A 24125-nucleotide genomic window follows, 5' to 3' on the forward strand; every position below is an offset into this window, starting at 1 on the left:
AAGTGCTGACCGTGCAGCTCCCGAGGCACCCTCGAAGCTGTGCATTGGGGTTCGAGAAGCCCTAGCCCCGAGCAGCTCGTGCACCGAAGATCACTCCTCCACACTCACCGAGTGCTGTGTGGGGCCCTTTTGCATTTTCCTGCTCGATGCGTCTGTCTGGTCACTTGACCGTTGACTAGTGGCATCTACAACGACGATTCTTGGAAACTACTCTGCTGGTCTGGTTGCTCCAGACTGGCCCTCGCTCCCCTGAAAAGGAGCAACCTCTCTGACCTTGCTGGTCCGAGTAAGAAGCGATCTTCAATTCCTGCGTGGGTTGCATTTGCCAAGGCCTGTTGACTCCGATCTGGAAGCCGACACCGCTGACAGCGAGAACCTTTGTGGGACAGCGTGTGATCCACTCCTGGTCATCGTCGATGCCCCAGAGTCCACTTGGCAGCGGAGACAAGCTTCTCAACAACCACCTGATTGCGCCCGACATCGCCTGGTTCCTTCCTGGTCACTGGCTAGTGACCCAGACTCTGTCCCCTATGCTTTCAGGTACTCTACATCTTCGATCCACCCTTGGATCCAACCGGACTCTTCTCTCCTGGATGCCTGCAGCATCTTCATCTCCAGGCTCCATAGATCTCCACGACGAAACCCGACACACTTTGGCACCTATGCACCCGCTTCCTGTGGGTGAGGTAACGATACAACACCGGTGCTCCTGTAGTTGTTTACACCTCTAGTGTCCTAGTTTTAAGTGGCTAAGTTCTATTCCAGTCGGAAGACTTCCAAAGCAGTAACTTTATAACTTTTACGCACCATTGACTTTGCATTGGTGCATGCGTGTGCTTTTAGAGCTGCATCCGAATCCCGCGGGCTACTCCCGTCCTAACTACAGTTAGTCCAGTGTAGTCCCAGCGATTCCCAAGGCCCTAGGCCTTACCATTGTTCGTAAAGTGATTCTTATACCACTTGTTTAATATATGGTTTGAGTGGCCACTGGGCCTATCCATAACTGTGCAACTTTTGTATGTTTAACTGTGCTTTTGTTTAAACGCTTGTGCCTCTGCCCTCATAAAGAGTACAGAGGATTATTCTAGTAATAAATACATATATTTTTATAATATATAACTTGTGTGTTGTCCTTTCATTTGATATTACAGGATTGCATATGGTAAAACAGCTGGCTTCACATGCCCTCTTGAGTTAAGCCTAAGACTGCTTAGTCCATGCTACCCCTAGGATAGCTTGTCTATAAGGTTGACTTTACAACCACCACCATAAGGGTTGTTTGGACTGATACAAGGTGCTCACTAGAATAGTGAACATCATACATCAGGCCAACGTCTCACAATATCCTTCAAGAACTGAATGAGAGTTTTGGTATCAATTTACTTTACACATTTTGTAATTACCCATCTTGAGTGGTAGTCTATGAGGACTATAATAAAACGCTCATTCAGATGCTTAAGATTTATGGGGCCAATAATGTCTAAAGCCACTTTCGACCATGGTTGGGTAGGAACTTGAACAGGAGAATAAGGTGGTTTCCTTACTGATAGTGTCTTGTCACTTTTGGCACACTCGATACAGTTTTTGATGTGTTCCTCTACCATGGCATCCATCCCTGGCCACCAGTACTCTTTGCGTACCTTGTTTTTCGTGAGACTCCGCCCCAAGTGTGCTTTGTGCGCAAGACATAACATTCTTTTCCCCATGGTAGATGGCATCATTGATTATGCACAGTTAAAATCTTACCTCCAAATATTTCTTGAGGGGTTCTGGTAGGGCACAATTGTCAGGCCATCCTTTTTTGATGTATTCCTATAAAGGGGTTATGGTCTCATCAAGTACATTGCAGTCCTCCCAATCCTTTTTGTCTAATACTGCTATTTCTAGGATTACATCCTCACTTTCCTCATCTTGTGTGTTTGTCATAGTGTTGATAGGAGCACGAGACAAGAAATCCCCTACTACGTTATTTTTTCCAGGTACATAATCAACTTTAAAATTGAAACCTCCCAAACCCAAAGTCCATTTGGCTATCCTGGGCGTGGTTCTGGTGGAACCCTTGGTTGTAAAAACATAGGTGAGGGGTTTGTGGTCGGTCATAACTGTAAAAGGTATACCCCGCAAGAAATTTTTTAAATGATTGATGGCCCAGAAACACGCCAGAGCCTCCTTCTCTATTACTAAGTAATTTAGTTTGGCACCCTTTAGTGACCTAGAAGCAAATGCAACCACCTGCTCAGTGCCCCCAACCCTCTGGGTGAGGCTGGCACCTAACCCCTAATTGCTGGCATCAGTGGAGAGGTAGGTAGTTTTTTTAGGGTCAAATCTGCCCAAGAAAGGCACATTAGTCTGTATTTCCATGAAAACATTTTGGCAGTCGGCGTTCCACATGAAAGGTTGCTTAGCTCTGAGAAGATTACGTAAGGGTTCTACTCTGTTGGCATCGTTTTGTATGAATTTTGAGTAGTATTCCGTTAGCCCTAAAAACGATTTTGAGCTCTTCTACATTGGTTGGAGCAACTGCATTATGGATGGCATCAATCAGATTCATTTTAGGTTTGATGCCATCACGAGAAATGGTATGCCCCAGGTACTCTACAGAGTTTACTCCAATTTGTCACTTTTCAATCTTCAGAGTGAGGCCTGCTTTACTCAACTTGTGCAGGGTGATTCTCAGCATGTCGTCATGTTCCCTGATGTTTTTACCATATATGAGGATGTCATCCTGAAAACACAAGACTCCTGGCACATACTTCAGCACGTGCTGCATGATTCTTTGAAACGCAGCAGCTGCTGAAGCTAATCAGAATGGCATACGGAGATACTGGAATGCCCCTAGGGGAGTGATGAAAGAGGTGAGGTGACGACACTCCGGATGTAGTTCTACTTGGTGGTATGCAGAGGATATGTCAGGGACGCTAAAGTAGCTGGCATCCTTGATGAGTGTTAGGATCTCATGTATTATCGGTAGGGGATGTCGGTCCACCCAGATGTTTTTATTAAGGTCTCTTAGGTCTATCCAAAGTCTGACATCCTTGCTGGCAGCCTTAGAAGTGATGACTATGGGAGCTAACCACTGTGAGCTCTCGATGGGTTCTATGACACCTAAACCCAATAGGCGGTCTAATTCTTTTTGTAGGGGGGCTTGCATTAAAAAAGGAATAGGTCTCACTTTGTGAGCAACAGCTTTAGCTTTGTCTTTGAGTTTTATGTTGTGTTGGAAACCTCTCAGAAGAACTAACTTCTGGGAATTCTTCACAGATGTCTTGTCCACAGACTGAGCGGTCAATCAAAAGTACCTGGTCTGGGCTATTAGGGTCAAGCTTCATGGCCAATTCTTTCTGGCACTTTCACCCTAGTAGGTTGGAACCTTTTTCCGTAATATATATTTTGCTCAATGTTCTCCTACCCTTGTACTCAAATAACATAGTGGTCATTCCTAGTAAAGGAATGGGTTCCCCACCATATCCCCTTGGTTTGATAGCTGCAGCATTTAGAGTATTAAGTTTATTGGGGAACATGGTATCAAAAGTCTTGTCCTCCAGTAAAGTATACGGTGAACACAAGTCAGCATAGACTTTAACCTGCTTATTGTCCAGGGTGATACTGCATTCTGGGTATTTGACTTGCTCCTCAATATTTTCCACTTGAAAGACAAGTTTGGTCTCTGCCGGTATCGGTACTGATTCTATCATGGATACAGTTTTACTACGTAAGACATGGCATACCCTGGCTAAATGTCCTTTTTTTCCTCACTAATGGCACGTTACATTCTAGGCAGGTCAAGACTGGTTGCTCGCCAGATGTGCTGGATTGTCACACCTATAGAATTTAGTTTTAAAACTTGTGCCTCGTTGAGTCTTTGATCATTATCAGGTTTAGGCCCTGGTTTGGAAATTGTGTTAATTTCATTGCAAGAATGTTACCTGCCAGCAGTTTCTCTTCTATCTTATAGTTATTCGTACACCTAACTAACTGGTCTCTGATGAGTGATTTGGTTAAACGTTCAAACTCACAAGTGTTGGATAATCCCTTAAGAGCAGCGATATAGGGCTTGACTTTCTCATTTTTACCTTGCACCCTTAAGAAAAATTTGTGCCTTTCCGGTACGATGTTTATGGCTTGCCCAAAATGCTTTTCTAACTTACTTACAGTTGCTAGGTAAACATTGAAGTCTCCTTCTCCATCCTCTACCTCTTGTTCAGAGTCTTTTAAGTTATTAAATGTCTTGCGGCCTTCAATTCCGAAATTGTGTAATAAAATGTGCAGTTTTCTGAAGTTGGAGAATTTGTCTCTACCATTGGCAATGAGATACGACTCAAATATTTCCTTCCATTCTTTCCAAGGAATGCTTGGCTCCCCGACTTCGTTCAGGAAAGGAGGGGGTGATGCCATATTGTGAGCAGCCATAATACTGGTGCGGTGAGAAGAATTGCGAGGAAAGAGACGCCTGAGCTGCTGTGTCTATGTATAAATCAAAGCTGTGCTAATGGCGTGCAGAAAGAGGAAGGATGTTTGAGGATTTGGCACAATGGTATGTAGAAAACAAACAAAGTTCCTTAAGATAACTCCCTAATATGCTGTGCCCATCAGCGAGAACAGGCATCCAAAACAAATGTGTGTGGACACAAAGCGAGTCAGGACTTTCCCTAACAAATTTGAGAAATGCAACAGCGTACAAGATACAGGCGAACTGACTCTAAACATGCTGTGCCTATCAGCGAGAAAAGGCACTAAAAAAACTCATGTGCTGTGCCCATCAGCGTGTGGCGGCAATAGGAGAGGAACGGTGCATAAACACAAGCGAAAGTGACTAAACTTTATGCTGTGCCTATCAGCGAGAACAGACACTCAGGAAACTCATATGCTGTGCCCATCAGCATGTGGCAGCTATCAGGTGAGGAACAGTGCATAAACACAGGCAAAATGACTCCCAATTTATGCTGTGCCTATCAGCGAGAATAGGCACTCCACAGCAAACATATGCTGTGCCCATCAGCGTGTGGCGGCAATCAGGTGAGGAACGATGCATGGAGGACTACAATCTGTCCCCACCAGGCGCAATTTACCCTTGGAACGAGTCCCCCACACAAAAGAAATCGAGGTCAGCTGTGCCTATCGGCATGCACTAACAAGCAGATGAGAGGTGGCCCGTAAAGGATTCCCTCACGTACTGGCGGCTGAATGTGAAGGGAAGGCCTCTGGAGCAACTCTGCCTTAGGGGATATCCTCAGGAGACCCACCTTGGTAGCGTAATGGCGGCTGACGGCGAAGGAACCGCCTCCTGAGGCCATCCCACAGGCCAATCCCGCCTCAGGAATTCCTCCTTCGTCACCACCTAAGCTGGTATGCGCCAACGTGAAATCCCAGTCAGGTCAATAGTGCGCCAGAAATGCCTGAAAGAGCACGCACAGTGAGGCGCCACAGAAAACCGGAATCCCAATTTCTCCGATCGTCACTGCCTCAGTTTGTTGGCGCAGACGTGGAAACCCAGGAGGAACAAAACACAGAAGGAACTCAGGTCATATAAGCATGCCAGAAATTCCTGACAAGGCACACACTGTGAGGAGCCACAGAAATCTGAAACCTGTTCAGCACACAACGTTACTCAGGCTTGCTCGGCAGTCCGTATGCTACCCTTTGGTTTTTTTCTTTGAAGGAGCGCGCACATCAGGCGTAGCCGTGAAGGAGGAGCTAACACAATTTGAAAATCACAAAACGGGGCGCAACTGCTTCTTCCGCCCTGAGAATGTCAATAGCACTCATTTAACATCACAAGGTAAAAAGCGATCTCTGTCAGAAAAGTGGTGAGTCGGACACTCATGGAGAGTTCCACGCAAGAAAATAGAAGTTGACCACTACCTTGAGATGGAGGGTGAAGAAATAGGTAGAATCCCCGTTGAATTGGAGAACTGCTGTGCTGAGACAAACTGCTGGGGATGGTGGTGTGGCTGCCCTCATGCAGCAATCGTCGCCAGTGATAAAAACTCCAGATGCCAAGTAAGTGGAGAACAATCTTTAATCCATGTTACACCATCAGCAGGTTCCAGTCAGCTGAATGCAGCTCCGGAATGTTAGCAACACAAGGATGATGGGAACGTACCAAGTTGGGAAGGAAGAGGGGGGGAAGAAACCCGGAAAAACCACAGATTTACAACAGCGAATCAGCTGGCTTTATTGGAGTGTTGCTTGCTGGGTGTTTTCTTGAGTGGGGCCAGAGCATCAGCGCAGTTGGAGATCCATCGGTGGAGGTTGCATGCTCATGTATTGGTGTTCATGGATGTTGGCGGTATGGTTGTATTGAGGGAGGTGGTGAGATGTTCTTCGGTGACCTTGTTCCAGTGGTGGCAGGGTGGTGGTGGGTACGGTGATATAAGGTGGGTTTGGTGAAGGTGAAGTGGAAGTGGAAGTGGAAGCAGTGGTGGTCAATCCAGAGGAGTTCAGAGGTGTGGCTGTAAGTGATTTAACTCTAAGCGTGACATCCCAAAATTAACATTTAAGCAAGAGGGTCTAAAGAGACAATGTGCCAGTGGTTAGTCTTCCTAAGAAGTCACTTTACTCTCAGATGGGTCATCAGCATTAAGCCATCAATCAATCAGGGTATTATAAGCATGAAACTCACCCGTGGGGATCTCAAGGCGCTGGGGAGGAGGGGGACGATCAGTAGATCTGTTTAGCCGAAGAGCCAGGTCTTGAGAGTCTTCCTGAAGGTGTTCAGGGAGGGGGGCGTGTCTGTTGTCTGCTGGGAGCTCATTCCAGGTCTTGGCCGCAATGTGGGAGAAGGATCTTCTGCCTGCTCTGGCTCTGTTAATGCGCAGGGTTTCAGCCAGTGCGAGGTTGGAAGATCTGAGGTTCCTTTTGGGGACGTGGAAGTTGATTCTGTTGTTGAGGTATTCAGGTCCAGTGTTGTGCAGGCATTTGTAGGCATGGGTGAGGATTTTGAAGGTGATTCTTTTCTCCACAGGGAGCCAGTGGAGTTTTCGTAGGTTTTGGCTGATGTGTCCGTGCCGGGGGATGCCGAGGACGAGTCTGGTGGCGGTGTTCTGTATCGTCTGGAGCTTGTGGAGTAGGGACTTGTTTATGCCGGCGTAGAGCATGTTTCCATAGTCCAGTCTGCTGGTGATGAGTGCGTGGGTGACGGTCTTCTTTGACTCAGGGGGATCCACTTGAAAGTCTTGCAGAGGGGCAGAGGGTGTTAAAGCAGCTGGAGGTGATGGCTGTGACCTGTTAGTTCATGGTGAGGGATGAGTGGAGTACGATGCCGAGGTTTTTGGTGTGACCCGCGGGCATCGGTGGGCTACCGTGGGCGGTCGGCCACCAGGCGTTCCATGCTGAGGGGGTGGTTCCAAGGACGAGGACTTCTGTTTTCTCACCGTTGAGTTTCACCCAGAGTGCGACATCCTGTATCCCTTTCTGGAAGTTGAGTCTGGAGGTGGTGGGGTCTTTGGTGAGGGAGAGGATGAGTTGGGTGTCGTCAGCGTATGTTAAGGCCGTGTTTTTGGACGATGGTGGTGAGGGGGGCCATATAGACATTGAAGAGGGTCGGGCTCAGTGATGACCCCTGTGGGACTCCGCAGGTGATATCTGTGGGATCGGAGAGAAAGGGTGGCAGTCTGATTCTTTGGCTTCTTCAGGCGAGGAATGATCAGATCCAGTCTAAGGCTGTTCTTTGTATGCCAGCGTCATGTAGTCTAATGACGAGTGTGCTGTGGGAGACGGTGCAGAAAGCTGCTGATAGGTCAAGTAGGATGAGGGCTGCGGAGCGGACTTGGTCCAGGAGGGTGCGGACGTCATCTGTGGCGGCAAGTAGGGCAGTGTCGGTGCTGTGGTTGCTTCAGAATCCGGATTGGAGCGGGTCGAGGAGGCGTTGTCTCTGATGAATCGTGTCAGTTCCCTGTTGACTATTTTCTTTGCAACTTGGGCTGCGAAGGGGAGGAGCGAGATGGGCCGGTAGTTCTGGTCGGTGGGGTCAGCTGTGGGCTTCTTGAGCAGGGGCCTGACTTCTGTGTGTTTCCAGTCATCTGGGAAGGAGACAATTTTGAAGGTGGTTTTGATGGTGTGTTGTAGTTCGGGTGCAATGGTGGCTCTGTGGTAGATGTGTGGAGGGCAGGGGTCTGTGGGGGGCCCTGAGTGGATACCTTTCATGGTTGAGGCGGTATCTTTGGCAATGATTGGCGTCCAGGTTGAGATGGTAGCTTGGCTGGTGTGTCTGGGGGACGGGCCAGCTGTGGCGTCTGGTGGATGGTCGATAAAGTTTACGTAGAGGTTTATGATCTTGAGGTGGAAGTAGGTTCCAAGCTTGTCGCAGAGGTCTTGGGACGGGGTGGTGTCTGCGGCTTCGCTGGGGGGGGGTTGGTGAATTCCTGGTTGACCGTGAAGAGTTCCTTGTTGGTGGAGTTGGAGTTCTGCCATAAGCAGAAAAGAAGCCAGCTAGCACTCAGGTGTTCTATGGCAGAGAGGCAGACGGGAAGTGGGAATCTTTCCCGCTCTACATTGCATTACATACTCAAAGTTGTATTCAGAAAAAGTCCCCTAATGCTTTACTCACATGTACTCTACAGTAGGCTCAGCCATGAATGTTTCCATGATGTTGATTCCTTTTACGGCCTTCTCTATAGACAACCCTTCCCTCCCCCCAGCGCCTTGAGACCCTCACGGGGGAGTAGCGCGCTACACAATTGATTGATTGATTGATTGACCTCTCTCCAACAGTTCATCATTGGTCTCTTCTCCTTTTCTTGTGTAAATGCACCTCCCTCCATCTTATCTTCGCCAGGCCAAGCTAACCGTAACTCCTTCTCTCCTCAACTATCTAACGGAGTGTTTCTCCACCTGCAAAGCAAAACAAGGGAACAAATAACATTCTACAAGACTTGCATTGGAATCTAAGCATTAATTTCAGAAAGAACATTCAAAATGTACTCTGGATTCAGGCCTACAATGTAGCCTAAATTAATGAGGATTCAGGCCTACAATGTAGGCTAAATGAATGAAGGCACCATGTTATTTACGTATAGCATTTCCATAAAATCATAAACTTCTTCAGTAGAAGTGTTCACTAACTATATTAATACGCCTATACCAGAAGCATCATTAGCCTAAGAAACATTCGAAATACTTTTATTATGCAATGTGTCATATCACTAATGAGCTCTACATAAGTGCATCACATTGTTTTTACGTTTCAATACAAACGAATACTTAACAAATCTATGAATCATTTGTTGAGCTTCACATTGAATTGTGTTACTTTCACAAGGACACGTTACTTGATTTACATTTCCTCTCACATCTAGTTTCAGCAAAAACACTGAATAATAAGTGAGTGTGCATTACAAGCGGTTACATTGCACTCCTAGTAGTTACCCCAGGTAGGATACGAATGTTGCTGTACCAGCAGTGAAGCATTAGTAAAAAAACAACCCACAGGTGAGGCAAAATAAACAGAAGTCACTGCAGAAAGAAATATAATTGTCATGGGAAGGTGGGCTTAATTTAAGTGATGCAGTAGAAAAAGGAAAACAACTGTGGGGAGTGTGTGAAATCACGTTGATTTTGGTAAGAGGGGAAAGGGAAATAAATAGGTGATACAGCAAGGGGTGAACTGCAAAATCATCAGTACAGCAGATGCAGTGGCAAGCGGGCCAAGAAATGTTCAGGGATCACTAAAACCAATTACAACTGTCGTTTATTACCCAATGAGAGGGCACTTTTGTGACTCCATTTCTGCAGAAAACCTATATGACTTTTTATATGTGTTACGAAAACTTGAATTAGTATATGATAATTCCATTCCCTCTCTTTTTTTTTTTTTTACATCTGGCACCACATTACAATAATCAGGTCCATTGTCCTGGACAGTAGCATGCACAGCTTCTCTTGGTGCAGCGGGCACCGACCAGAAGACGGTGCCAAATTAAACAAGCAATGTGTTTTCCCCTTTGCAGGCCCCTGCACTGGGCAGAGCATGCAGTAAAAGAGAAGCAGTCGTTTCAAACTACAGTGCCACAGTCGCTGGTCCTGCCAATGTACAATGGCGCGGCAGCAGGGGAGTGGGGGGGTTGAAGGGGGAATTAATCATATATATTTTTTAAACGTACCTGATGCCGACCAGCCGACCACCTCGTTCCCCGGTGTTCTTCTGCTCTTCCTGCTCCCAGCAGTCCAAGGGACTCGATACACTGAGTCCCCCTCCAATCCAGACACTGCAGTCATGCTATGAGAGCAGGTTAGGGATTGGCCTGAGCGGGCTGGTTTGCCGCTCGCTCAGGCCAATCCTGTGTCAGGTCTGTGCAGTTTCTCCATCTTTTGAACATAGGTGTCTGATTCGCCGGCCTTTACAAGTGCCCAGGGCTCCTCCTCTCAGTCCCTGCCCTGTCAACAGAGGATTGCCTGGCCCACTCCACCCTAGACTTGGAAGCATTGGCTGCCAGTTAAAAATAAAATTGCTTTTGATGTTTCCTGCATCTCCCCCGGATCCCAAGGAACACACCAAGACACAAGTAGGAATCGTCTTTCTTTATTCACAATTCTTGTCTCGTGCTCGTAGGCACATCCTGGCTCTTCCCTGGTCTCCCCAATACTGCCCCGTGTCCCTTCCTTGACTGGATGTGGTGTCCGGTGGTTGGCCCTTCCCTTCATCCCTGTGCAGGGTCCTAGTGCCCTCTGCACCTTGGTCCAGCCGCTACAGTGCCATCTTTCGCTGGCAGTGGACTGACCTGTCTTATTGGCATGGGCAGGGCACCCTGCGCCCTTGCAGTGGTGTGCCATGCGTGATGTAGGGATAAGGCGTTTCTTTATTTGCAAGGGACAACACCCACATTACAGTGTGCAGGCACAAAAAGGCAACACACAAGATAGGTTTTACAGAAAGGGTCACACAAGCATCTATAGCCCCTTCTTTAATACCGATGTGCCCCAGAGGAGGATGCTAAAACGAGTACAAAAGCCTCTTACTTCCCCAGAACACCTCTGTGTTAACATGACCTCTGTATTATTGCATTAAAATACTTTTTAACTCAAAAATGATTGTTTGAATTAGTTAGTATTCTGTCCTTGTTGCATAGACTAGGTGATAGTTTTACAAATAACATTTATCACCTTTCAAAAAGTATTAAATGCCACTTTCTCTACGCCATTAAGATTAAAGGTAGGGCCCACATAGATAAACATTAAACCACTCATTTAATTAGCTAAATTAGTGCTAACAGAACCATTGTGTCATTAGAAGTCAGTTCTGAAATAACTAATCGAAATTCCTTATCTATGATTCCTCAATTAAAGCACATGAAAGCTAATCTTTGAGTGGTTGGGACAAAGGAGATGTAGGGAAGTCCAAGCCCAATCTCAACCCATAAAAGTCTTACAATTATAAGATGATTGGCAGGACAGTAAAAGAAACAAACCAAATAATACATTTAGTACAAGAACCATGAGATATGCAATCAAAACCGTGCCCACTGCCCTCTGGGCCATTTGCCTTGCCTGGCGCCCAAACTAATATTAAAGAAGCCCTTCTTTAACACCTATGTTTTCCATCTTTTGTTGCTGGGTCCTTGCCAATGTGGACATTTTCTCAATCGCAAGGGATTGTGCCCCTATTCAAATAATGCAATCTCTTTGCCCATATGACAGCATGCAGTAGGTTAAAATGCTCTGGTGCGACTTGCTAAATGCGTTTTAGCCTCAATGTGACACACATACAACGCCCCAATTCCACTACATTCTTAGAAAAGGGACATAGTAGACTCCTGAGAACTTTTAGAGCCCCAAAGGAGAGGTAAACTCACTGATTGTCTCAATTTCAAATCGAGGTTCATGTGCCTGCTTCCCCACTGCCAGTACTGACACATGCACTGTTCTCCCACATTCTCAGCGGGAGGTCTGTGCTACATAAGGAACGATGCAATCTAACACCGCACTTACCTTAGTGGTGGCGCCCCACCCATCTTCTAACATTGGTAAGTCAACATATCAACAAATCCAAAACAGAAGGTTGCTCTCTCAGGTTTGTGACTGTCTGCGTCCGACTTTATGTGTATGTGCACAGGCTATTTTTTTAGGTCTTGTCTACGCAGCACGCATTTAGCCGTCGTTCTGCTCTTTTTCGAAGCACATACTTGTGCTTGTGGCGGCATCCACCTTGCGGGAGCGAGCAGGAGCGTGCCACAAGCACGAGTATGTGCTTAGAAAAGAAGTAGATGCGCACGCACACACGAAATTACAGGTTTTCAGAACATGCAGATTCAAGTCTTCACTATAATTGTTTCTTTTATTTGTTCTGCATGTATTTATTTGCATATAATAATGTAGTATCCTCAGAGCATTATGAATAGCCACAAATCGTTAAACTCTGCAAACATGTACAGGTTTTATATTTGAACCATTGTCACAATGAAAGTTGAGCTTTAGAGTACTCACCCTAACTGCAAATGCCTTACATTAATGGCGGACTCACTCTCACTGACTATTACACTCTCACTGACACTCTCACAGACTCTCATACTCTCACTGACACTTTCACTCTCTCACACTCTCACTGACACTCTCACTCTCATGACCTCATGACTCTCACTCACACTGACTCTCTGACTCACTGACTCTCACTCACACTGACTCTCACTGACTGACTCTCACTGACTCACTCTCACTCACTCACTCACTCTCACTCACTCACTCTCACTAACTCACTCACTCTCCCTCTCACAATCACTGACTCACTCACTCTCTCACTGACTCACTCTCACTGACTCACTCTCACTGACTCACTCACTTTCCCACTCTCCCTCTCTCAATCACTGACTCTCACTGACTCACTCTCACTGACTCACTCACTCTCCCACTCACTGACTCACTTTCACTGACTCACTCTCACTGACTCACTCTCACTGACTCACTCTCACTGACTCACTCACTGACTCTCCCACTCTCTCTCACTCACGGACTCACCCTCACTGACGGACTCACCCTCACTGACTCACTCACTGACTCCCTCTCACTGACTCACTCTCACTCACTCACACTTACTCTCTCTTACTCACTGATTGACTCTCCCACTCTCTCTCACTGACTCACTGACTCACTCTCTCTCACTGACTGACTCTCCCATTCTCTCTCACTGACTGACTCTCCCACTCTCTCTCACTGACTGACTCTCCCACTCTCTCTCACTGACTGACTGACTCACTTTCACTGACACTCTCACTGACAGACTCTTCCACTCTCTCTCTCACTGACTGACTGACTCACTCAGTCTCACTGACTGACTGACTCACTCATTCTCACTGAGTCACTCTCACTGACACACTGACTCTTTCACTGACTGACTCAATCACTCTCACTGACTCACTCTCACTGACAGACTCTCACTGACAGACTCTCACTGACAGACTCTCACTGACAGACTCTCACTGACAGATTCTCACTGACTGACTGTCACACTCACTCTCGCTCACTGGCTCTCACACTCACTCTCACTCATTGACTATCCCACTCGCTAAAAGACTGACTCACTCTCGCTAAAAGACTGACTCACTCTCACTAAAAGACTGACTCACTCTCGCTAAAAGACTGACAGACTATCTCACTGACTCTCTCACTCTCACTGACTCTCTCACTCTCACTGACTCTCTCACTCCCACTGACTCTCTCACTGACTCTCCCACTCTCACTGACTCTCTCTCTCACTAACTCTCTCTCTCCCTCTCACTGACTCTCTCTCACTGACTCACTCTCTCACTCTCACTGACTCACTCTCTCACTCTCACTGACTCTCTCACTCTCTCACTCTCACTGACTCTCTCATTCTCTCACTGACTGACTCTTTCACTCTCTCACTGACTGACTCTCTCACTGATTCACTCGCTCACTCTCTCACTGACTGACTCTCTCACTGACTGACTCTCTCACTGACTGACTCTCTCTATCTCTCTGACTGACTCTCTCACTGACTGACTCTGTCACTCTCTCACTGACTGACTCACTCACTCTCACTGACTGACTGACCTCCACCCTCCTGTTATTTATGCCCCCATATAAAAAAAACACAACAAGCAACCATTGGGACAGGCAGATACAAGTTGCCAGCATTGAAAGGATAAAAAAAATATCAAGACACTATTTTTAATACTTATAGGTCGAGCCGAGCGCAGCTCACATGCGCTGCTCTGCTTGACTTTTTGTAAGGGCTTTGGGAAATCACACCACAGGCTTGCGCCTGTGCTTTTACTTTTGCCCCATGCTATTGGCCTTTGCGTGCGTCTTTTTAACAAAGACAGCTCGCAATTGGCCAAAGGTTCTTTTTGTCCCACCCAGGTTCACGCCCACAGCCTAATGCTTGCGGTTACGCTCAGCAGCAGCATATGTTTCCTATTGTCGTGCCCAGACGCGGGGGGATAATTGGAAACATATGCTGCTGCTCGCAACCGCGCGCGCACACCAGCAGCTTCCGCATCTTAGGGGCGCCATGTGTTTTAAATTATCGCGCCCATATGCGTGCGCGATAATTGAAAACACATGGCCTGGTGCTCACTTTTACAGTGCTGGTTTACGTTAATTCGAAGCGCGGCGCCCGATTTAGGGTCACCGCCCTCCATTTATTTATTTCTTTTCATATATTTAGCAGCACTCGCGGGACGCCGAGACTTGTTGCCAGATGCCCTCCTATCGAGCGGGAGGGCGCAGTACAAGTACAACAGATGTGTAAGCGCGAGACTTGACTTAAGTATATAGGACAACGGAGACCGTCACAGTGTGAGACTCCATTTAAGTGCATGGTGCAACAGAGGCTGCCAGGGTGTAAGATCACATTTCAGTGCAATGCAATAGACAACCAGGATGTTTAAGTGCGAGACTTAACTAAGTGCATGGGGCAACAGAGTCTGTCAGCGTGTGAGGCTCCACTCAAATGTATGGGAATGAGACGACTGACGCAGCCTATGTGTGCAACTTTCTTCTAATCCAAACAGCCAGTAGGACTGTCCAGGTTTGTAACTTTCGTCATTTAACACATTTCCTGCTCATTTAGTGAAGCCAGAACTGGAGCTCTAGTCTCTTGGTACTACATACTGCCCGTTGATCAGTTAAAGCACTTCGTCAGGGATAGTAAGCGCTAAATAAATGCAATTACAATTACTGCCTATTCACTCACTCGCCACTTTCACGATTGTTTGGAACCGCTACATGAAAGGGTTCCACAGAAGTGCTGTTTGCTGTCTGGCATTCCAGTTGATAAAGCATGTAGAGCGGCCGCACTGTTCACGTGCCGGGGTGCAGCAAGCGCTGGATGCATGCTCCGCCTGGTGTACGTTCCCTGCTGCAGCTGCGTGTTCGGGCACAAGCGGGTGATATATGCAAAGGAAGGGCGCACAAGCACCAACGTGCAGCAGGTGTGGTTGGTGCATGTGTGCCTGGGTGCACATATCCACGTGTGTGAGGGGCGGGGCACGATTGAAGAGTTTTCATGCACAAGTTTGAGTGCTGTGATTGGTGGCTGCGTTAATTCTAGGCGCGTGTGCTAGGATGTTGCACACAGTGGGGAGGATTTATAACTGTATAAACATACCATTGGAAGTACGCATTGTGTAGGAATGTACTTTGTCATTTGATGGCTGTTTCTGGGCATATGAGTGTTTATCTTACCATATGAGGCTGCGCTTTGGCTTGTTACAGTAGTACCTGGGCGAATGATGGCTGCCACAGCATATGGTGCTTGTGCTTAAGCATATGATGACTCTACCTGTGCCTTTTGTGGCTGTACCAGGTATATAAATAATTTAATGTAAACCATGTTACAGGTGTAGCTGAGCACAGGGGACTTTACTTGCGTATATTACGATTGTATCTTTATGTACTAGCAGGACTGGTTTGGCGCCAACTTGGTGAATCTACCCAGTTATCTAGTATAGCATTTCTGAGCTTAATCGATGATTTCGTAGAATATTTTCAGTAGCTACTTTGGAGCTTCATCAGTATATTTTTAGTACTTTATAATGGAGCTAGTGATGTTCCTGGGCATGTGTGGTTATACCTGTGCATATGATGACTGTGGTTGCTATGTGAGAGTGTATGTGGTGTTCCATGAGAGAATCTGGGCATTTGATACTGTACTAAACATGTGAGGCTATGCACAGCACCTTTGTCTGCACCTCTGTGCCTGGGCATTTGAGGCTGTTACTGTGGGCACGATGGCTGTACCTCAGCATACAGGACTATACCTGGCATATGCTGGTTGTTGTAACTGCCCTTGTAAGACTGGCTTACAGTGCAAACATGTGCATAAGCAGTAACGCACCTGGTGCCATAGGCATATGGGGCTCTATCTAGTTTTACAAAGTTGGGACTGGCACATTTTGGTTGCTTTTTTTGGTGTCCAATCAATGAAGTTATTGAATATTTCGACCTAATAATTCAGGAGTGAAGTCAAATGTATGCATTTAATTTTTCCCCCCGATATGTTTCTTGCATGAGACAATTTACGGAAAGCTGAAAGTCTAGATTATTTGGAAATTGATGCAGCTTTAAAGAACATTTGTTAGGTCTATTTTGAGACACTATGCTCTGTTAGTAGCATTTAACGCTTTTATTTAGTTTGTGGGTAATCCTTGCTGAATTTCAGGACATTTGAGTCATTGGGTGAAATGTAAAGCTGCAGTACAGGTATATAGAATGTGATTGCAGCGATTCAGATGTACTATTTTCAGACACAGGCAATATAATTGGATATTATCTGCCAAGTGAACATTACAGGGCACCCTATCACCTGGTGCATCATTTACAGATGGTCTTATTTCTTAAGTTACGGGATTTTCATTTGGAACATAACACTGGTGTTCCTTTTCCATGGTAGACTGTTTCTCTTATTTGCATCTTGTTTCTACCTGGTACACACACTATATTTCGATAGCAAAAAAGTATGCATGCATCTGTAACGAAAAAATCTTGCTCTGTACAAAAACTGGATGCACAGTAGGAAAATGTTTGTGCCAGAGGAGAACCAGTGTCTACCTCATGCACTGTGTTCCCAGTGGAAAATTCTGCTTGAAAACATGATGCCCGGAAATATTATACTATGTGGCAGAACAAAAGGCCAGTCGCTATTCCTGTACCAGTTGCTATTAAATCATCCTTATGGGCATTTGTCATGCTGCTTCACAAACGGTACTTTTCCGAGCTCAATAGGTACAAATGCACTTCTACCATGAAAGGTGTGCCTCACATGTCCTGGAGGCAGGGCCCAGTGTTCAGGAGCAACGTGCCCTCCCTGCATTCCCCATCCCCGCCCTCCTCCCCATTCCTGCTTCCCGTCTTCGTACACAAGCCACTGTGTGGACATGACAAGCATTGCCCCATAAAATCCATAGGAATGCATTGAATGTTAGTCTTTCCATCAATGGGTACGTTAGTACCCAGAATATTTACAACAATCTGTCCCCCTTTCCCTTGTCACTCCCCTTGGACTGCTAATGATAGGCTTCGTCCTCTTTCTCTTGCTACTCTTCCCACCATCCTTAACTCCAGCCTGGGCTCCTTTCTTCCATCTCTGCCTCCCACTCTGCAGTCCCCAGCCCCAACCACTCTTTCTGTCCCATCCACTCAGCCTTTTTACCTCACAGCCTTTATATTACTGCACATAACGTATATGCTAGCTAACTACCCACTTACAAGATACCAAAAGCGAGACCTATTGGCTATGCCAGTGCTTGTTTAATATTGTCGTTCAGTTGTACGTAATGCTTTTTTGGTCATATCTAAGGTAACAAAAATGCTCCTGACACTTCTTTATTATAACTTTTCAGCATGCTGCAGACTTCTGTACAGCACAGCTTAAAGCCATAGGTAAAGTCAATATCTCCGGCTAAACACTTATAAGTTCCCAGAGGCGAGATCTATTGACTATGCCAATGCTTGTTTTAAAAAAAATAAGGGTTAAGCCATTCTACCTTACCCATGGCATTCCTGCTGTGCCTACACTTTGATAATGCAGCCCGCATACTGGAAACGTATCTAAGAGAACTGTGTCAAGTTACTTTCTTACTCTTCCACCTAAACCCGGTCAAGCCAACTCCAATCAAGAGATATCACTAGTGTTTAGGCAAGATTGACAACGGAGTCACAGGTTACGAAAATTCCACCAGTGCATTGAAACTGAGGGACTATGGGGCTCATTTACAAACTCTTTGCGCCGCCTCTGCGTCACTGTTAATATGTGAAAAAGTGGCGTACCGGCGGCCCAAGGGACTTGTAAATAAACCCCAAAAGTTGCTCCATGCATCAGCGCAAAAACATTTTACATCATTCAACTAATTCAAATGATTAAGCAGTCATGCTAGCGCTGGAGCAAATTCATTGGAACTCGTACAATTTAGATAATCTGGCGCCAAGACTCAGGTTTGTACAAATTGCAAACTCTGTTGCTTTTTATGCGTTAATATGCCTAGTCGAAGGCCAAAAGGCTTCTGTATCTGCCACCCAGGTCCTGCTCCACCTTACTCTCAAAGCAAAACTGAAGTTGTTGTCCAGAACATTAGTACGACTTTGTGAACAGAGGATGGAGTAAATGGACTAAAAAGCCAAACAAATATACGTTAATCGGAACTGTATGTTCCATGGGAAATAACTTTTTTAATTCTTATTAAGTATATTTCGGATATTTTTATATTATTGCATTTCTGTTCTGTAACTTGATATGGGGTTTAACTGATTTCAGTCAATTAAATTGTTATACATAACTGTTGTTTTGTGTAATAATTTGAAAAAGTTCTACATGCACCAGCAAGAATGGCCAAGCAATAGTTTGTAATTGTCGCACCATGAATTCAGTCTGCTAAGTCATGTACTTTGCTTCTTTAGGCTACTGAGAGTGCTTGGCTGGTTAAGGTGTCACAAAAGGTTGCAGGTTCCAGGCCTGCCAAGGTTGATGCCGTCTCTCTTGTTGAGGAAGATAAAATGAGAGCCATTCCAAATTTGGTAATGTATAACTATCACAGTAATAACCAAGTCTCATGATTTCAAAAACATACTCATAATTATTGTTGCATAAAGTGAAAATCTGCTCATGCTCTCTTGATATACATCTGTTATGTCATAATAATTTTTATTCAGGTTGACATTGCGAACTTTGAACATGTATTTTTGTGTACCACTCAGGAAACCATGTGCAAATTTTTTTTTGTATGACACTCAATTGATTTTGTTGGTACAATAAATCTATTCATGAATGTCAGCAGAGCATAACTACTAGCATCACAGCAAGCACGGTCTCCTAATTTTAACATGCAATCAAGATTTTGATTAACCAGCAAATATCATAAATTGATATTTGCAAACTGGTTATTCCAATCTCCTCAGACTTTTTGACGTTTTTCAAGCACCCCGTTGACTTATATACAAATCGGTCTGCTCTGGCACAATAGTCCATACGACGAGTCCACTCTGCAAGTGATGGAGCTAATTCCTATCTCCGTTGCCATGCACCAACTCAATGATGAGACCCATAGGCACCAATAATCTGGTATTTTTCCTACCTTCCCGTTCGTCCACCAAGCTAAACAACACCATTTTGAACTCTGGTGTGATCGGCCTTTCCACAACCTGGGATAAAAAATCACATATACTGCTCCTGTGTCTCTGCATTGTGGGGCATTCCCACATCATGTGATAGAATGTTCCCAATTCCATCTTGCATCTCAGGCAATGGAGGTCTAGGTTGCGCCTTATTTTGCTTAGTCTTGTGGAACTGTAATAAACCCTTTTCAAGTATCTAAATTGGATGAACAATCTAATAGAGACGACCAGCACCCTGGGTGCCATGTTGGCCTCTACTCCATCGTCCTCCAGGGAACCCACATTGCGCATTCAGGTTACATTTTTGAAATCACCATCCCATCTCGCACTGCTATTGTGATTTTTGTCTATATAATGGGCAGCAGATTTTATTGATACGTCTCAAGGGCACAATGCAGTTGTAAGTAGCTGTAAAATTGTGTTTTATGCATTTTATACACGTACGTGAAATGTACAAATGTGCGTATAGGACCTCCCTCCCAGATGTCGTCTAACTTATACATTCCTAAAATGTCCCATGCACAAAAGCATCCTACTTTTGAGTGATTTAGCTAGCTTCCATTACATAATGGGGTTTCTGCTGTCAGCACTCCATCCTATCTAATCCATTTCAGTGCCTTGTGCCAATACAAAAGTGATGTCTAGGTTGCTGCTAAAGCCAGTGTGTTCATATGAACCTTATATTAGATTAAATATACCATGGTGCTCAATGTTCATGAGCTTTGAGGCCATTGTTGGGACTCCCCAGTCTGCAAACATCCAATCCTTATTTGGTACACTGTTGCTGGCCCAATATTACAATTTATTATTAGCAATCTTGTTAGACTTGGCATCCTTGGTATCCCTTCCCCTGAATTTTTGCCCCTATCTCCTGTATTTATGACAGTGCGCTGTATTTCGTTTTTGCTGGCTTAGATGCTTTGGGCACTTTGCCACAGCTGGCCAGCGTCAAAGTGCAAGCTCTCCTTGTGTAAAATTGTTATTATGATTTGTCATCCATTATTGGCATATTTTATTTACTGGGAAGTCCATAGTACAGTGCACTGTGTGTGCCATTGGCCTGTAAATCAAATGCTACCAGTGGGCCTGCAGCGCTGATTGTGCCACCCACATGAGTAGCCCTGTAAATATTTTAGACCTGCCACTGCAGTACCTGTCCGTGCAGTTTTAAAGTACCTTGTCGACCTGGCTAGTGCCCCCTCTTGCGAGGCACCAACCTTCCCTTTTCTTACATGTAAGGCACCCGTCAGGTAAGTCCACGGTACCCCCATGGACAGGGTGCAGTGTATCTGAAAGGCATGACATGTACTGGTGTGTTTTACATGTCCTGATAGTGAAATATTGCTAAATTTGTTTTTCACTATTGAAAAGCTATCTGTCCCATAGGATAACATGGAAGTTACTTTGTAATATCTTACAAGTATAACTTTGCATTGCGACAAGATAGAGAATTGTAGTTTAGGCCCTCTGAACTCAGAATTAACTATCACATCTTTTTAGGGAGATGGCTTTTAAATTGTGTGCTTGAAAATGCCCCTTTTTTGAAAGTAGGCATTTTCTTGTTTAACCATTAGTGTGCCTCTGCTATTTGTGTATTGACAGTCTGGTTTTCGAGTGACAGGAGCTGGAGATGTGCATTCGCTGTAGACAGTCACCAAGGGGGTTGAGGTGTGTCCTGCCATTCCTGGGTGACTCATAGATGGGCTGAAAAGACCTTGGCTGCATTTAGAGAGAATAGAAGAGTTTCACCTGCACCTGAATAGACTGTGTCTCCTTTGCACAGTGCTATTTTGATTTGTGGTTATGCGGCACCAGAGAGGACAGAACTGGTTTGGACTGGGCTCAGAGACCCTTGCCACAAAGAGAACAAAGAAAAAAATGGGTGTATGTTATCCTAATACCCAACATTCCAATTACATGCTTTGTACCATTATGTAATGTGCTTTAGTTGCAGTGTTCTATCTTGTTTTGGTTTGTATGTCATTACAATCAAAGGTAACATATTTCTGTATATCCTGAATAAAGCACTTGACACAATGCATAGTGACACTGTATTTATTGTATTTATTTTTCGAATGTTTTCAAAATAATATACACTCACGTACAAAATATTGTTGCTTCATTTCCAAGATGAATATTTAATTTATTTTATGAGAATCACCACATATGCTGATATTACAGTAAGGTTAAAATGAAGTGCTTATGTTTTTGTACAAGGACCTACAACATAAGAAATTCAGTATGGAAAATCAACAAAACAATTTGGAAGACTGTTTCGAAATTAGTAACAGTGTCATAGAAGAGCTGAACATACGTTTTTTGTAAGTGGCGTTAATGAAGAGGAAGAAATGAATGCTGCAGATATCAGTTGTGATTTCCTAGACGAAATCTTGAATGCTGATTTTGTGGAATCATTAGATGACAGCGAGTATGATCATACAACTTTTGAAATTGATAATCAGGAAAATGAAATACATGATGAAATTATTTTAGAAGGTCTATTAAATTATGAGATGTTACAAGAATACATTTATTATTATATAATAAAAATGGTTTGAGGCACTCTTCTTGCAGGATTGTAATCATGTAGCTAGTACTGAAGTACTCATGATGGAAAGTGGGCCTTAGGGCATGGACTGCTTCAAACCCCTATAGACTATGTATGCACTCTTCCATACACTGTCAAACTTGTGTTTTATACCTTCAATACCCCAGTCTGTATCTTTACACTACCAGCAAACACTATCACACTTCTGTTTTAATATTGTAGTGAGCCACAGAGCACAATGTATCACATTTATTTTCTGTTACCACCTCAAACACTGATCTTACAGTAGAGAATTTTTTAGAATAGTTGCAATGTATCCAAAATGTTTTATGAAAGCAGTTGAAAGAAGAATATTATAGTAAACAAGTTTTAAAAATAGTTTCAAGGAATCACAAAATATTTTATGTGAGCATCACAAACCTCGATATTACAGTAATGAAGTTGTGAAAATAGTTGAAGTGTAGCTTAAAATATTGAACGTGAGGAGCAAAAAAAAACACTTTAATAACAAACAACAGTAAAGAAGTTGTGAAAATAGTTTCAATATATCACAAAAACTCATTTCACTTCACTGAGAACATGTTTCTTTTCTATTGACATATCTTACAGATGGAAAATGTCAGTTACACAGTAAGCATTTCTTTTTGGCATGTAGTGCTGTAGATTTAGATGCTTTTCATAGTCCTGCCATGTCGTGTTGTGTTTGGCCGAGGTAGCAGCTATAACAAAAAGGCTCGATAAAGACCCTTCACTTTGAATCAGAATATGAAATTCAAGAATAATTCATAACCCCTGTCAAAAAAGGCAGCAAGTAGGTGTGTATATGTGTGGATGATGTGTTGATTGAATGGAAGATAAATAATGTAAAAAATAAGAAAGGCTGCAAGTGTGCAAATTACCCACTGCCTTTTGCCGGGGAAGTAGTTACAACAAAAAGGCTCGATAAAGGGCCATGAGTTTGAATCAGAATATGAAATTGAACAATAATTGATAACCCCAGCCAAGAAAGGCAGCAAGTGCGCTAATATCCCACTGCCTTTGGCCGGGGTAGTAGATACAACAAAAAGGCTCGATGAAGGGTCATGACTGTGAATCAGAATATGAAATTGAACAATAATTGATAACCCCTGCGAAGAAAGGCAGCAAGTGCGCAAATTTTCCACTGCCTTCTGCCGGGGTAGTGTCTACATGAAAAAGGCTCGATAAAGGGCCTTGACTTTGAATCAGAATATGAAATTGAAGAGTAATTGATAACCCCAGCCAAGAAAGGCAGCAAGTAAGTGTGTGTATGTGTGGATGATGTGTTAATTGAATGGAAGATGAATAGGGTTAAAAGTAAGAAAGGCTGCAGACGCGCAAAGAAACCACTGCCTTATCAGGGAAGTTGATGTTTGGATACCCAGCTCATTACACAGACTGTGTGTCGCAAGAAAGGATGCAAGTGTGGAAATTACCCACTGCCATTCACGGGAAGTAGTTACCAAGAAGACTGAATAAAGGGCCTGCATTTTTAATTTGTATTACAACAAGAATAATTGATAACCCCAGCCAAGAAAGGCAGCAAGTGTGCAAATTTCCCACTGCCTTCGGCCGGGGTAGTAGCTACAACAAAAAGGCTCGAAAAAGGGCCTGCACTTTGAATAGGAATATGAATTTGAACAATAATTGATAACCCCCGTCAAAGAAGGCAGCAAGTAGGTGTGTGTATGTGTGGATGATGGGTTGATTGAGTGGAAGATGAATAATGTAAAAAATAAGAAAGGCTGCAAGTGTGCAAATTACCCACTGCCTTTAGCCGGGGAAGTAGTTACAACACAAAGGCTTGACAAAGGGTCTTGACTTTGAATCAGAATATGAAATTGAACAATAATTGATAACCCCAGCCAAGAAAGGCAGCAAGTGTGCAAATTTCCCACTGCCTTCGGCCGGGGTAGTTACAACAAAAAAGCTCGATAAATGTCTAATGACTAATGTTGAGGACAGCAATGCTCCTGTTTCCTGTTTTTTATGAGGT

General features: G+C 44.5%; 1 protein-coding gene across 2 annotated transcripts in view; it reads left to right on the forward strand.

Annotated features, from left to right (window-relative positions):
• The window catches only part of PKNOX2 (PBX/knotted 1 homeobox 2), a 3383295-nt gene that overhangs the window by 2406970 nt on the left and 952200 nt on the right, over window positions 1-24125 (forward strand). For both annotated transcript variants that reach the window (XM_078683923.1, XM_078683924.1), the window contains one exon: window positions 18850-18966. In XM_078683923.1, the coding sequence (XP_078540049.1) occupies window positions 18850-18966 (117 nt within the window). The remainder of the gene's footprint in view (window positions 1-18849; window positions 18967-24125) is intronic.

This window comes from Lissotriton helveticus, chromosome 3_1 (assembly GCF_964261635.1).
Source record: "Lissotriton helveticus chromosome 3_1, aLisHel1.1, whole genome shotgun sequence".
NCBI classification, from domain to species: domain Eukaryota; kingdom Metazoa; phylum Chordata; class Amphibia; order Caudata; family Salamandridae; genus Lissotriton; species Lissotriton helveticus.